The 14,924-nt window shown below is 47.7% G+C and overlaps 1 protein-coding gene across 2 annotated transcripts in view; it reads right to left on the reverse strand.

Annotated features, from left to right (window-relative positions):
• The window catches only part of HUNK (hormonally up-regulated Neu-associated kinase), a 44,843-nt gene that overhangs the window by 21,869 nt on the left and 8,050 nt on the right, over nt 1-14,924 (reverse strand). For both annotated transcript variants that reach the window (XM_058862868.1, XM_058862877.1), the window contains exons 2-3: nt 8,416-8,708; nt 798-853 (exon numbers count right to left, since the gene is read on the reverse strand). In XM_058862868.1, the coding sequence (XP_058718851.1) occupies nt 798-853; nt 8,416-8,708 (349 nt within the window). The remainder of the gene's footprint in view (nt 1-797; nt 854-8,415; nt 8,709-14,924) is intronic.

A 14,924-nucleotide genomic window follows, 5' to 3' on the forward strand; every position in this document is an offset into this window, starting at 1 on the left:
AAGTGCTTTTCACCACTTCTCAGCCCGTGAAACTTTCTGAAGAGAATCAGTTGAGCTTTTAAGTCTGCAGCCACAGACACTGCTGTTGGCAAAAGTGTAGGCGTGGAAAGAAATATAAACAGATGTTTGGCATTTATTTTATGAAAGGAATATTTTCTTTTCAATGCCCACATTAACATTAATGGGAGTTATGCAAGGCAGTGAGAGACTGTCCTCACCAATGATTAATCCAAATGCCTGCACAGCTTGAATGAATCAAGCACCACGTACAACTGATACCTAAATACAATCAAGGCTCTACCGTTGATCTTTTTTATTCTTTAACAGCCCTCTAAACCAATTTTGTCCCGGGTGCTGGAAGCAAATTTAACAAATATAAATATAGGACCACATTTTGCCAGCTGCTAAAAATGTGTGCAACTCCCACTGACTTCAGTGGAGGCATATGTTCACGGGGGCAGAATCCAGCCCCTAGCAAATAAGAAATGATCATGATAATGAAATAAACCACCGCTTCTGTGGTGTCAATTCTTAAATTCTTTACCAAGCTCCCGATTTGAATGTGAAAGATGTGGGTTTAAGATGTAGGATTATTCCCATACCCAGTTAAATCTGAATTATTTGGATCGTTTTTTTCACAAAATGCTTTCAGGAACAGCTTGATTGCTATCTATACTCTCTCAGCTCCTCTCTGCAGAAACATTAGCAGTTGTCACATGGAGGATTATGAAGCCTCAAAAACTCGCTTTATAAAACTAACAATTTCAATTACTGGAATTGCCAAACTGGTTTCTTACCAATAAGCTTGATATTGTTGTCTTCATCTAGCAGCAGATTTTCTATCTTCAAGTCTCTGAAAGAAAGAAAATATTTTGAGTGAGTCTCCAAAATAATGAAGCAGCTTTGCTTCAGTCTCATCAGTGCCTGTACAAGACTTGTATATAATCAAATGTATAATGAAAGCAGCACACCCAGTTCCAGAGTGAAAGCAGAAAGCCCCATGCATCCTGCCCAGAATTAACAGTGCTTTCACACTCTGCTTCCCACCTATTCTTCAGGCACAAAATGATATTACAAGCACTTGTCAGTACATCCTGTAATTAACCAGGCTCTTTAAGTTTCTTCAGTACTGCAAGTTTACAGAAAACTTACAAACTAGAAACATTATAAGTTGGACAATGCCACCCAGAAAATCACCCCCAAACCCCAAGCTGTGCCCACTGGACATTAAGTACAGTGTGAAAAAACCCTATTTTGCTCACTACACGACTCATCCATGACTCCTAGCAGTTGGCTAAGTCTTCACCACATGGATTTTTTCCCCCCATCCAGACAGGGAATATTTGTAACAATCAGCATGCTGGGATATTCACGGCTCGGAGGGGCAGCAGTGCCTCACCCAGCACGCTTTGGAAAGAATAAATAATAAATGATGGATAATAAAGCCATCAGCTCTAATTGTGGGAATTCAGTGACATCCACGGTATTTTGCCTCTGTAAGGCAAAGGCAGTGATGAAAAACACCTCCATTACAGATGAAGATATCAGGCTTAATAAAATAAGACAGGTAACCTGACCAAGCCAAGAATTTCCACAAGGAGGGTGCTGTGAGAGAAAGACTCCAAGCCTTTTTCAAACTGCTCCTCTTCATTTCACTTTATGTCCCAGCAAATCTGAGACAGAAGGCAGGATGACCCTCACTTCATCAGTAAGACCACAAAGACCTACCTAGGAGGGATTTTCTGCATCAAGAGCAGCATGGGGAGGTGAAGGGAGGATTCTGCCCCCACCTGCAGAGCTGCCTCCAGCCCTGGGGCCAACAGCAGGATGTGGAGCTGCTGGAGCCAGTCCAGAGGGGGAATGGCTTCAAAGTGATGAGATAATGGGTTTAGATGGGATATGGGGAAGGAATTCCTGGCTGTGAGGGAAGTGAGGCCCTGGCACAGGGTGCCCAGAGCAGCTGTGGCTGCCCCAGGATCCCTGGAAATGCCCAAGGCCAGGCTGGACAGGGCTTGGAGCAGCCTGGGACAGTGAGAGGTGTCTCTGCCATGGCAGGAGGGGCGCTGGATGGGATTTAAGGTCCCTTCCCACCCAAAGCCCTCTGTGACTCTATGATTACATTCCCTCCTCTGGCAGTATCCCAGGCGTTCCTGCACATCCTCCAAAAGGCATTTCCCTCGTAGGGCAACCAGCGCAGCTGAGAAAGGGCTTGATCCAGGGACAACCTGCCCTGCCAGATGGATAGGGATCAACCCACTCCTGCTTCCCTCTGCTGCCAAAAAGGGGCTCAGTGCTTCACGTCTGGCATCTTTATTGTTTGCAGGTGGAGGTTTTCACAGGCTGTGTGATTGGTCTCCAGGAAAACATCAGGGCTGGGAACTTAATAGGGGAGACTTAAAAAAAAAACCCCCAACTTTAAAAAAAAAAAAAAAAAAAGCAACTTAAAAACCCCAACAGTCTGGGAAAGACAGAAAAATACAAAACAAGCCCCCCAGTAACACCTCCAAAACCCCCAATTAAACTGAAATCAACAGAAGCACCGCAATGCTTAGTACAGCACCTCAGAGCAAAGAAAAAGACCATTTGGAAGCTGTGAGTATAAAGAAATATTAGCTAAGAAGAGGCAAGACTTTAAAGGCAAGGAAAGGGAAAAAAATACAAGCTGTAAGTTAAGGAGAAAAGACATCCAGGCAATCAGAGTAACAAATGAGTGACAGAGGGGCTAACCATGAACACCAGAAAATATATTTTAAAGGATTCAAAGTAAAAAAAAAAAACAAAAAAACCCAAAAGGTAAATATTACAGGGCATCTTAAAGCCATCAGAGGAAAAAGACAGAAATGTAAATATTGCCTCAGTATAGAGTGCAGTCAAAGCTGGTAAAAGCTGTTTACCCATCTGTCTGTTCTCAGCAGATTTGCCACTGAGTGGTAACTGATCTAATGGTCCATATGCACCACAGTTTTTGTCCACCCCGACAGGAAAACACTGATTTTTGGAGCAATACCAGGAGCCAGGACAACAGGCTTTCCCACATTTCTCTTTGTGGTGGAACAACCCAGTTGCACACCTGCTTTAGGACCCATTGCCATGAGCATCCTAAATGCTTCATTAAGTCAGCTGTGTCCAAGACAAACATCAAGTATCTTTCACAAAAAGAGGTTTATCTGAGCTGCTCCTAAGACTTGACCAACTCTCACTGAGTGCCTTACTCATCTTTAATGTTCCAAAGCCTTTATCACACAGTGTATGAAATGCAGGCCTCCAAACACTTCTGGGGACAATGGTGTGTCTTTTTCCACTGCAACAAAGCTCTGGACACTTTTAGTTTCCCTCCCTGAAGTAAATCTGATCTTGTGCCTTTACCGTCACGGCTCCTCAAAAACAACCACGAATAAAGGATTATTGATGGGTTTTCCCCCATAAGCAAATTCTCAGCATTCATTGCTGAAAAACTTAAAGATACTCCCAGGCATTAGGAACAAGAAGTGCAACCTTTGCCTAAGGGATCAGTTCCCTGATGCTGAGAGTGTCTAACTACAGGGCAAGGCAGTCAGATCTGGGAATAATGAAGGCACACAAGGAAGGCCAAGCTGCATTCCCACAGCGTGGAGAACCAGCAGATATTTCTGTCTTCTCAGCTCGTGAAGCTGGCAGGACACAGTTGGCATTCCCTGGATCTGAAAATACACCAACTTTATGGGCTAAGTTTCTCTGAGAGTTTGTTCTGCTGTCAGTGGGGCTGATTTCTCTCTTTGGACCACTCTGGAAACCCCAGGTCAGCCAGTGCCTCCAGGGAGGAACACAATGAATCCCTGGAGCAAGTGACCCCATCAGCTGCTCCCATAGCAGTTTGTTCCATGCCATGGCAGGCAGCAGGCTGCAAAAGGGAAGTTTTGCATTTCACACTTTATTTCTTGTCTGGGGGAGGAAGGATGAGAAAGAAGGTTTTACCAGCAAGCAGCTGCACAGCAGCAGTGGTTGGCTGCTCTCTCCTGAATCTTATTTTTAATCTGAACAGCACCACAGAAAAACACTCCTTAACTGTCAACCCTCAAGGCTACTTTTGAGCCTTGTGCAAGAGCTGGAAAGGTTGCAGAGATTTGGGTTCATCGCCACATTTATGTAGCAATATACATTTCAAAGGCTTTGATATCAAAATGTTATTGAGCCCAATTCTTCTGTCAGTAACAACGTCACTGGATTCCACATGGCTGCCTCTGCAAAAGAGGAATCTGGTCCATTGTCTTCACTAAAATGATGTTTAGTTTGTTTACACCAGAGCACTCCAAGAGAGAATGCCCAGGGGTAATTCTGAAATCTGAAATAAAACAGAGAGATGAACCAGCTCCGCACTCCAAAAGGAGAGTTTGTTCTGTAGAGCAGGATCTGTGATAAATATTGCATCAGCAGCCAGACTACTGGCACTTAAAATTAATAGGCTGGAAGTTATCAAAGCCAACATGTGCAACAGAGGTACCAAATGAGGAATCCTGTGGCACTCTGGATTGTGTGGCACCACCAGCTCTGCCCAGAACACCGGGGTTTTCCACCTCTTTGAAACTGCTGACCTGCTTCCAATCACCAAATGGCAGTGGAAGGTAGGAATCTGCTGCCATGAGGGTAGAAAGAGGGGAATACAGCAAGCCATCTTTGCTACCAATACACTATTCAATTCTTTTCTTTGACGACCTGACAGTAATTGCATTGAATGGGATTGAATTTTGTTAAAATGACTTAAAAAGGGTTGTTGAGAATTTCCTGTGGGATGCAGTGGCAAGCACCAAGGCTTTCACTTCATTTTCCCTGCTGTCCTTGTGCTCCCAGAGGGTTTATTGCTCATTCTGCTTTTTGACAGCATGAGGACCTGTGTAAACACCAAGAGAAAGCTTCACCAGATCCTGCCATTTGGTTCTGCTTTCCTCTGTCAGAGGAAAAGATAAATATTCCTACCTGATTCACAGCTGAGCTTGTTGGAAGTATATTTTTAGCAGCAACCAACCAGCTCCCCTGATAGAGGGAAAGAAACCCAAATGATAACATGAAATTATATATACAATAGTGGCATTTTGCTTTCAGCGAGCAGCCAAGGAGCTCTGAACCCTGGGCACCCCTCACCAAAGATGCAGCAGCTTCTACACTCTGGAACTTGCAGACTTCATCTCAGCAGATGACATATTTAGAATTTTTAAATACATCTACACGGTCCAACGTGAGTTTGGGGGTATTTTTACACCTCTAAATAAAAATGAGGTTTCTTGAAGTTGTTTTATTTTAGGCTGTTCACACATCAGCGCCTCTTAACAAAAGCATTTCCACTGAGTTCTGGGTCCCTGCTCTTGTCCAAAGACCAGTGATGTGAGTACTTTTCTGCCATGCCAAGTCTGGATTGTAAGCCATGCAGCAGCTTTCTGAGTAATACCAAATAACATAAGCAACTTTCACACAACTTATTCCACCTGGGGTTTTTCATCCCAAGCAGAACGGGGGTAAGCCATCTACATTATTCCCCAAATAACGCAGCCAAAAGCTGTGATTTTTTTTTTTGTTTGTTTGTTTGTTTGCAATAAAACAGCCAACAAAAAGCTTTTCAGGGCCCTGCCCCATTCCATGGGAAGCATTTGGAGATACAAACAGCAGCCCCTTTTCTGGCTGGGGATGCTGCAGTTTGTTCCACACGTGGCAAACTCCAACACCCCCGGATCACCATGCACATGAAAGTGCTGGTATTTTTACCTGCTTCAAAAATAACAACAACAACAGAACATTGCCATTGCAGCCAGGCAGAGAATGAATCAGACTCCTGCACTATTTTCTCCCTCCCTCAGCAGCTGATTGAATAGCCTGTTTTTAGAGCTGCCACAGTCAGAGGCCCGAGATGCTGAAGGACAACTCCTGAGGTAATTGTTAATTTTTCTCCCTTGCTCAGATTGAGGCAGGAGAATAAATCCAGATCATACCACCAGGGCTTCTCCTGCATCTCCACGCTGCTCTATGCTCTTTGCTTGCAGGAGAAGGCAAGGCATCCAATGGGTTAAGGCAGAGAAAATACTTGCAGATATGCTGCCCGTGATTCTGTCAAGTTTTATCAGTTCAGGCAGAATCAGACCTGCTCATTCACTGTGTGGAAGCCTCCCAAGAAGCAGCTCAGCGCTGCACAGTGATGTGAGAAGCAGGGTGGATGGAGGAGGCTGCCTGTGGGGTGGGGATTAATTCTGCACCACAGGGCTGGACAGACAGAACTCAGCTGCCAGAGGCAGCCCAGCACTGGCACACTGCTCCCAGGGCTGCTGCCTCCTCCCACAGCCTCTGCAGCTGTGCTAGGGTCACAGAGGCAGCAGAGAGGGGAGGGGGGAGAGCCAGACCTGCAGCATCCACATGGGAACTCAGCATCCACACAGAAACTCAGCATCGATACAGAAACAGCATCCACACAGAAACTCAGCATCCATGCAGAAACTCCTCAGCATCCACACAGAAACTCCTCAGCATCCACACAAAAACTCCTCAGCATCCACACAGAAACTCAGCATCCAAAAGAAACAGCATCCACACAGAAACTCCTCAGCATCCACACAGAAACTCAGGCTCACCCTGGGCCCCAAGCCTTGCCTCCTTCTCACCACAACAGCCTGTTGATTCCAGCTGGTGCTTAGGGAACGAGCTATTTTGGTAAAAAATGTGGGTTTGAGTCCTCTCCGAAAAAAGATGGAATTGAAGCCAAGCCTGGCAGCCCCCTGTAAGTGCCTTGGCCACTGTGCAGAAGGTAAATTTTTGGGGGAGAGGAATTGCTGCTGCTGATCCAATCCTGCTGTTAAAAGCTAAACATGTCCATCTGTTCCTGCCTTGTTTTCCTCTGCCCATCTCAGAAACTTGATTTATTTCCTTTATCTCTCCCTCTCTCTAAACACTGGGTATCAACTGATGCCTGAAAGCAGTAAACTCCTTCCTTGTCCCTGCCTCAAGCTGTGGGGTTAAAAATTTAAAGAGATCAGCAGTTTTGAGGCTGATAGGGAACCGTGGTACCTGAAATGTAGCTGGGGGTGAGACCAGAGGTGGCCTGTGCACATAGCAGTTATCCCCCATGGACCACAGGGAACACAGAGAGACCCAAGACAAAAGTGGCTGCACCCGCACTGCACAGCTCAGCACACAGCTGGGCACAGCTGTCTGTGGGCAGCTCCCCACCTCCTGCACGCTCAGTGGAGCTGAGGAGATGCAGAGTCAGATCCTGCAAAGCCTTGGGATGTCTGGCTCCCTCAGTGTGCCCACAGAACCCAGGAGGACCAGGCCTACACAACTCGCTCGGCATCACACGGGAACTGCGTGGGAGCCCAGACTTCACACCAGCTGGCCCAGATTTAGAAAGCAGAGCCTCCTTCTTAGCACAACGCCCTATAAATACACCTAGGAACAGGAGAGGAGAGATGCTGGCTCCAAAGGTCCAGCTAGCCCACCATCCTCCTGTCTCCATAGCAGCCGAGAGCACAGGAGTGGAGAAAGGTACAGGGACAGGCAGTCACGTGTGACATCACCACCTGCACTCTCCCACTTGCTGCCCAGGGGCTTCAGGCAGAGGCAGCTACTCTTTATTCAGCAGTCTCCTCTCTGCTGAGCTTGTCCTGTTTCCCCTGGAGCCCAGGTGAACTCCTAACGCCACAGGATCCTCTTGCCAGGAGAGGCGTATCCCGCTCGCACACAGAGCTCAAGGAGTGGCTGGAAAATGCTCCCAGGCACAGAGTCGGATTTTTGGGGCGTCCTGCGCAGAACCAGGAGTTGGGCTGGATGGTCCCTGTGGGTGCCTGTGAGTCTGTGGATGAAAGTCCTGGAGAAATGAGGTGATGCACTGCAGCAGCTCTGGCTCTCTCCGTGCCGTGAGGCCCCGCCGAGGTGATGCGACAAACGCAAGGAGCAGGGAAGCAGAAGGCAGGGATTTCAGTGGTCCCACTGAGGCTTTGCCCCAGCCCTGGCGCTGTCAGGCTTTGGGCACATCAGCTCATCCCCCCACGCTGCTGTACTTCCACCGGAGAAACAACAGGCACAGCCTCCTTCTCAAAGGAACAGCAAAATGATTCACTGGCTCACCTTGGGGCAGAGCAGTGCTTGCAGTGAAAGGGCCCTACTTTTGGACTCTACCTTATCTTTACTGTCACAGAACCACAGAACATCCTGAGCTGGAGGAGATCCACAAGGTTCATGGAGCCCAGCTCCTGGCTGTGGAGTCAGCACAGCTCCTGTGTGCTCACCTGAAGCTGCTTAAGTGCTTTCTGCAGGTACAGCTCAAGACAGGAGCAACACCACAGCAAGGAGCCAGAAAGCTCTCAGGAACACAGTATCACAAGGAAATCTCCTTACAATACAAACAAACCCCACTTAGAGGAGCTGACACAAACTTTACAAACAACACAAAATTACCTGTGCACGACTCCCGCCCGGTGAAGGTGCTCCACTGCCAGGATGAGCTGCCGGATGTATTTGCGGGCTTCATGCTCCTCCAGCCTCTTCTTCTCGTAGATTTTGTGCATCAGGTTGCCACCAGGGCACAGCTCCATGACCAGGTAGTAGCTGTTCTCAGTTTCCAGTATATCCAGCAGCTGGGCAATATTGGGGTGGCGGATCATTTGCTGGATCTGCCCTTCCCGCCGCAGGTTCTTGGTGACGTAGGTGTCCTTTTTGGCTCTTTTCTTGTCAATCACTTTCACTGCCACCTAAGGAGAGAACAGGAGAGGGAGTTGCTAGCTGTCACATGGATGATTTTGTTGCTCTAAATGTTGTATAAACAGCCACTAAGAAAACCAGAAGTCACAAGGATGTCCCTCTCAGCTGGCACACCGTGGCTTCAGGTCAGAGAAAGAGCTGCTCTTCCAACCCCACTGACTCATCCATCCTTCACTTCCTTCTACAATGCCAGTCAAAAATTACTGCAAGGAAATCAGTAACAAAGGAGAGGAGACAATCCCACTAACCACCCACAAACACTTGACATGTTTAACGCTGGGCATTTATTGCTGTTGTTTACTCAGAAAGCCTCCAGGCTGGTGTTTACAACTTTTAAGTGTCATTTTTGGCTTTTCCTGGCTTTGAATACACAACTGGAGATGATATCCTTTCATTACAATTTTCTTAAACTATAGTCAAGTGTTGGCTTTGCATGATTTGCATATAAAACATACTATGAAAAACAAAACCATTCTGGTACCGCTCTCCCGGCACATTTCCTGCTTTTTCTCTCTTGTGGGAGCTGGAGAGGGACTTGGGAAAAGGGCTTGGAGGAACAGGGCAAGGGGAATGGCTTCCCACTGCTGGAGGGCAGGGTTAGATGGGATATTGGGAAGGAATTCCTGGCTGTGAGGATGCTGAGGCTCTGGCACAGGGTGCTCAGAACAGATGTGACTGCCCCTGGATCCCTGGAAATGTTCAGGCTTCCCAGTTATCCTCCCCTTTGACATGAATGCCTTGGAATTGAAGGATAAAACTGCAGGAACTGGGGCTTCCTGGTGTGTGTTGAGAGCCAGGTGCCAATATTGCTGAGTGTGTTATTGGCTGATTGTGTTCCTGCAGTGGAAAGATCATTGTGATGGCACAGCCCTGATAAAGAGCTGAGACACCAGAGCTGGCTGGGTGAACTCGGAACAGCATCAGGACCTGGGAGCTGCACCCCTGACTACTCTCATTAAAGACACATCATTTAGTCATCAGATAAAACAACAGGTAAATCAGAGCTTAATTTCACCATTTCTGAAAGCCTCAGGTGGTTCACCAAGGAAACGGACTTAAATTAGTTCATTCTTTCATCTAATGAGGTGGAACTGAGCACAGAGGCTTGTACGGAGTATTTAGACAGCAAACCACAGGAGTTACTCTGGTGAGGACAAGCAAATTCACAGGTTACAGAAACATGAGATACCATACTGTACATTGGCAGCACAACACAGTCTCTGCCAAAGTTTAAAACATAAAATAAAATGAAAAGCTGGCATTTACCACAGCTGCAAGGTACAAAACACGGCGTGGTAACAGCATGAAGCAGCAATCTATTATGTATCTTGGTAAGTCACCCCTAACTCACTGACAGTAAAAAGCACATTGTACACGTCCACATGTGCTGCCCAGCCTGAGCTCAGCTGTGGAGGTGGAGCAGCCCCCTGACCCCAGAGGACAGAGCCAACCATGTGAGTACTGGAGGACTTTTCCACTATCACCAAAAATTAGCCTTCTATGCCTTAAGGACCAACTTTCCCCTCCATTTTGACAGGAGCCTCGTCAGGCACCCCATCAATCCCAGCAGACAAGCAAAGCAGCTCTGGGATTCAGCCCAGCTCTGAGCCCAGCTCTTCAAGAGCCCTTTGAGAGATCCCCTTGCACAGCTGACAGAGCTGACCAAGGTGGAAACAGCAGATTTGTTCCAGTAACACCCTGTTCTAGGGATCAAACTCTGCATGCAGCTACCCCAGGGCTGACTTAGCTCAATATCTCCGATTCTGAGTTCATCCAGAGGTAGACAAGGCAAGTGAAGACCAAATGTGCCCAGACACACTTAACCCACAGAGCCTCCTGTGCAGCGTAGATGTGCGTGCATGCACCTGGAAATTTCATTCATGCAGAAGGAAAAAGCATTCGGTGGAGAAAATACTGCAGACGTTGGGTAATCATCAAACAAACACACTGGAGCTTTCACAGCCTACTCAAGACATGCCAATTACTCAGCTTTGCTCTCTCCCAAGCTTCAAGTAGGGGCTCTTTGTTTCTGCATCATGCCTATCTCCTGACTTGAGTTCCTGGCCAATGCTGGCACAGAAGTAAAAAAATAAAATAAACGATAAAGCAAGCAATTACTCTCAATATGTAGCAACAGTGGCTCTTGACATTCTGCTTTTGGCTAAACCTCTGCTGTGTAAACAGATAAATGGTTCAGGTTATTCTGTGTTATGAGATATAAAGATGAGTAATAGCCCATATTTTTGGTTCCTGAGTCCTAGAATTACACCGTTGGAATGAATTACTTTCCTGAAGGTTATGCTGTGACACATCAGATGAGCAATCGCTGCTCCCCTCCATCACTGCACTAATGCAAGTTGGGCTAGAGCAGCGCAGGTGAGGGCAGGGCCAGCACCTCTCTGCCTCTCGCAGTGAGGAGAGGCTGCAGCAGGCAGCAGCAGAATGCCCAGCACGGGCACGTGTCCTCACCCAAACAGCGGCACGTGTCCCACACACACGGGCACTGGGGACCGCTGCCAGCTCCTGCTCCGCGAGGGCTCGTGAATCTCAGGGAGAGAGAGGCGGGGGAGGCTGAAGCTGACTGGCACCAAACTGCACAAAAACAGTCACAGAAAGGCCCCCAGGAAAAAAATAAACCTGAGAAGAAGCAGTTTAAAGGGCCAAGCGTTGCCTGGAGAAATCTGGGAGCCGGAGCTGCTGCCATGTTTTGCATCCCCTTTGTAAGCAGTCTGGAAGTGCCACAAGGCAGGGAAGGGGGTCCCGCTCATCCTAGGAATGCCCCCATCCCTGTGTCCATGCAGGAGGCACCAGCTCCCGATGGGCAGCTTCCCAGACCTGCCAACATCCCAACGAGGTTCTGCTGCTCTGGGCAGGAGGAACCTCCAGGCGCTCAGCGAGCACAAGTCTAAGTGTCCTGGGGTGACTTGGGTCATCCTCATCCCTCCTGCCACCTATTTACAACCCTGCCAGGGACGCTTGGAAAAAGCCCAGCTCAGGAAGTCGTGCTTCTGCAGGCATTTGCTTGCCCAGAGGTCAGTTTAGCTGGCGGCCTGGTTGCTCTGCAGCAGCACTGCTTCACTCGAGTCTTCGAGGAGCCAAAGTCAAGAGGTCCTGAAGGATGCCCAGCTCGGCTGCCTGCAGTAACAGCTCCAGGAACACTTGCACTGCAGTGGCCTCAGCTCGGCAAATAATGTTCTAACATGTTTAACTTTGCAGAGAACAGGGGATGGCATGTGACCTTGCAAAATCGGGGTGTGACATTTTGAGGGCTTTTTAAAGAGCTTTCCCCACTTACCCGACTGCTTAGATTGTTTCCTTCTGCAAATTCCCAGCCTAAGAGGGAGGCAGTTCCTGCTGGCTGCTGCCAAAGGGAGCTTCGGCTGAATTGAGAGGAAACTGGTTTGAAAAGGAATCCAGCAAGAACTCTGTGGGATTTGGCCAGAAGACCAAGAGAGCACAAGAAAAGCAACTCCAACTATCTGCAGGACTATTTCACTGTTGGAGGGACAACCCCCTGCCTTTCTCCTCTTTTTTCCTCTTCTTCTTTCTTTGTTTTCCCCAGAGTCTACTCCTGGCAGACCTGCCTGCCATGGTGCCAAGCCAGGCAGCAGCACTCACACCCAGCACCATCCTGGAGCATCCTGACCATGCCAGTGTAGCTCAGAGCTGCAGCTTGGGGCACAGGCAAAGAGAAGGCATGAGACTTGGACTTCTGCACCCAAATCAAAAACCTTCACTGTGCAGTTTCAGCTTAGCCAGGAGAACGAGACAAAGAGCCAGACCATGGTGATGTTTTGCAGCCATCGGTACTGCAAGTCCATCTCCAGCTTTTTTCTTTCTGCTGTGCCCAAGGCAGCAATAAATTGAGTTCCTTTCCTCCCTTATTTCCAGCGATAGCTGTCTGGCTTCACTTGCAGCTTGCTTTGTATTTACCACTGTTCTCACCACAAAAATCTGAGCTCTGTTTTCAAAACCAGCTGGTGATTTTGGGTGGCCAACTCAAATCACATTAAACAGACCTAACTCTGAAGCCTGCACAATTGTCAGCGCAGTCCCAAAATCAACCCCTTTGAGGGCATCTCATTTTGGGCAATCACCCAGACAGGCACAGAACAAGTTGTTCATCACAACCAAATCCAAGGATCAGAAAATGCCAATTTAATTCTCTGGGTAGAGTTTATTTTTTTATCTGACTGTTACAGCTTAGCAAATTTGACAGTGCAGTAAAGGAAGGTGGGTTTTTATAGGGCAAGTTCCAGTATCCTAAGAAATAAAGCACTAAAGGAAAGGGTATTTTGGCATTTGCTCTAATTATAGTAAAATCAGCAATCAAAAAAGGTAGAGAGGAGCCACTGCTGCAAAGGTATTTTATTTTCTTCTGAGTCTGCCAGCATAAGCCAAGAGTTTGGGGTGCAGCAATACACAAACCCAGCTGCTGCAGAGGAGCCCAGGATAAATGTCCCAGCAGGCAGGAGGCCACTGGCTCTGCTGGCAGCCAGACACAGCCAGGAAGGCTTGAAATTAGCCCCTGAAGAAACATCAACTCTTCCAGACAAGCTCTGAGTACCTTCACTCATGCACTTTGGATTCCTGCTAGCCTGAAGGGAAAGAATCCAATGGCCAGGGGATAAAAACAATGTCCTACCGATTCCCTACAGCCCAAACAAGACAGCAGCCAGCAGCGTAGAAAGGTATTCAGGAGGACTTTAGATAAGCAAATGATCCTAAGGCCTCTTGATGCCACAGCCAACTTAAACATAATCCCTAAAAGCATGAGCAGGATGTATTTGGTAAAGTAAGAAAAGGCACTAATTACACCTGTGCGAGGCACTGGGGACTATTATTGGAGTGCTGTATCCAGTTCTGGTGCCAGTAATTAAAAAATTACTTTGAAGTTTTGGAAGGAGCTCTGAAAAGAGCTTCAGAACAGTCTGAGGTCCAAGAACTGTTTGTTGTAGTAACTGACTGAAGCTCAAAATATTTAATTAAGAGAATGCTAAGCACTGACTCAATGATTTTCCTGCAAGCACCTACAAGAGAAAAAGATTTCTGATAAGAGGAAGTTCTTTAATAAAATTAAAATTAACATCCCAAAAGGTAAATGGGGGAAACTCAGGCTATTCCTCTTCAACATGTCTGTTACCTCACATCATATTTATGGAGATGCCATGTTCCATAGGCAGCTGTGATTATCCTTCCCTGGGCCTCTGCTCTGCTGTTTCCATAGAGCCAGCTGCCCCTTCCCTCCCATCTTCTGCGTCACTCCCTGTTCAAACAGGGACAGACAGACATATCCTGACCTGGCAGCATCCCTGGCACCTGGAACAGCCAGACTTTCACAGCTCAGGGACCAGCAGGAGATGGTTTGGAGGCAAAGTGGGGTGACACACTGCCCCTACCCAGCCACTCAGAACAGAAACCCCCATAAAATGTGTTTTTCCTTTGTTCTACGTGTCCCAAGCAGCAGCATCTGTACCAGGCACTGATGCCACAGGGTCAGAGACTGCCTGGGCAGCAGGAACACAGAACAGCCTCACCCATGGGAAGGAACTTGGTTTATGGCTCATTTTGAGTGGGTCATGGTGGGGATCTGTCTTGCCTTTGGCAGAAAGAAATCAAATCCAGCAGCCTCTCAGTGCTCTCTTGGTCAGCTAATTAATGGGGCAGTTGTAAGGGAGAGCAGCACATTTTTACCTCCCTGGCCTCCAAGGATATCTCCACAAGTCAAGAGAGATTATGCAGACACTGATGAAAGTAGTGGTGGCAGAAAGCCAGGCACAGACATACACGAGGATGCACTAAAAGGTTCCAAAGGAAATCCTTACAGAGCTCGTCAAAAGCAGCCTCCAGGCCGGAGACGTTTCCTGCAAGGAGCAACCTTGTCTCTTGAGTGCCTGGGACAGATGGGTTTGCCTTGCCACTGACAAAAATGCAAAATATCCACCAAGCTTTCCAAAATCTCCCTGTTTTGCAGAAAAAGGCTCTGTGACCCCCGTTCCTAAGGTAAGACCAACATGCCAAAACACCAGAGGCAAACTCTGAACTCAAGGGTACAAGCAGCTATGGAGAAAATAAAGTCATGGCTCGCCCTCCCAAGGCTGCTGAGAGCTTCTCCTGTGGCAGGAGATGGATGAAGGGCTCAGGTTTCGAGCAGGGAAGCAGAAGCAGAGCAGGGACACCATGGACATTCCTCCAGCACCGATCCC

Source organism: Poecile atricapillus, chromosome 1 (assembly GCF_030490865.1).
Source record: "Poecile atricapillus isolate bPoeAtr1 chromosome 1, bPoeAtr1.hap1, whole genome shotgun sequence".
NCBI lineage: Eukaryota > Metazoa > Chordata > Aves > Passeriformes > Paridae > Poecile > Poecile atricapillus.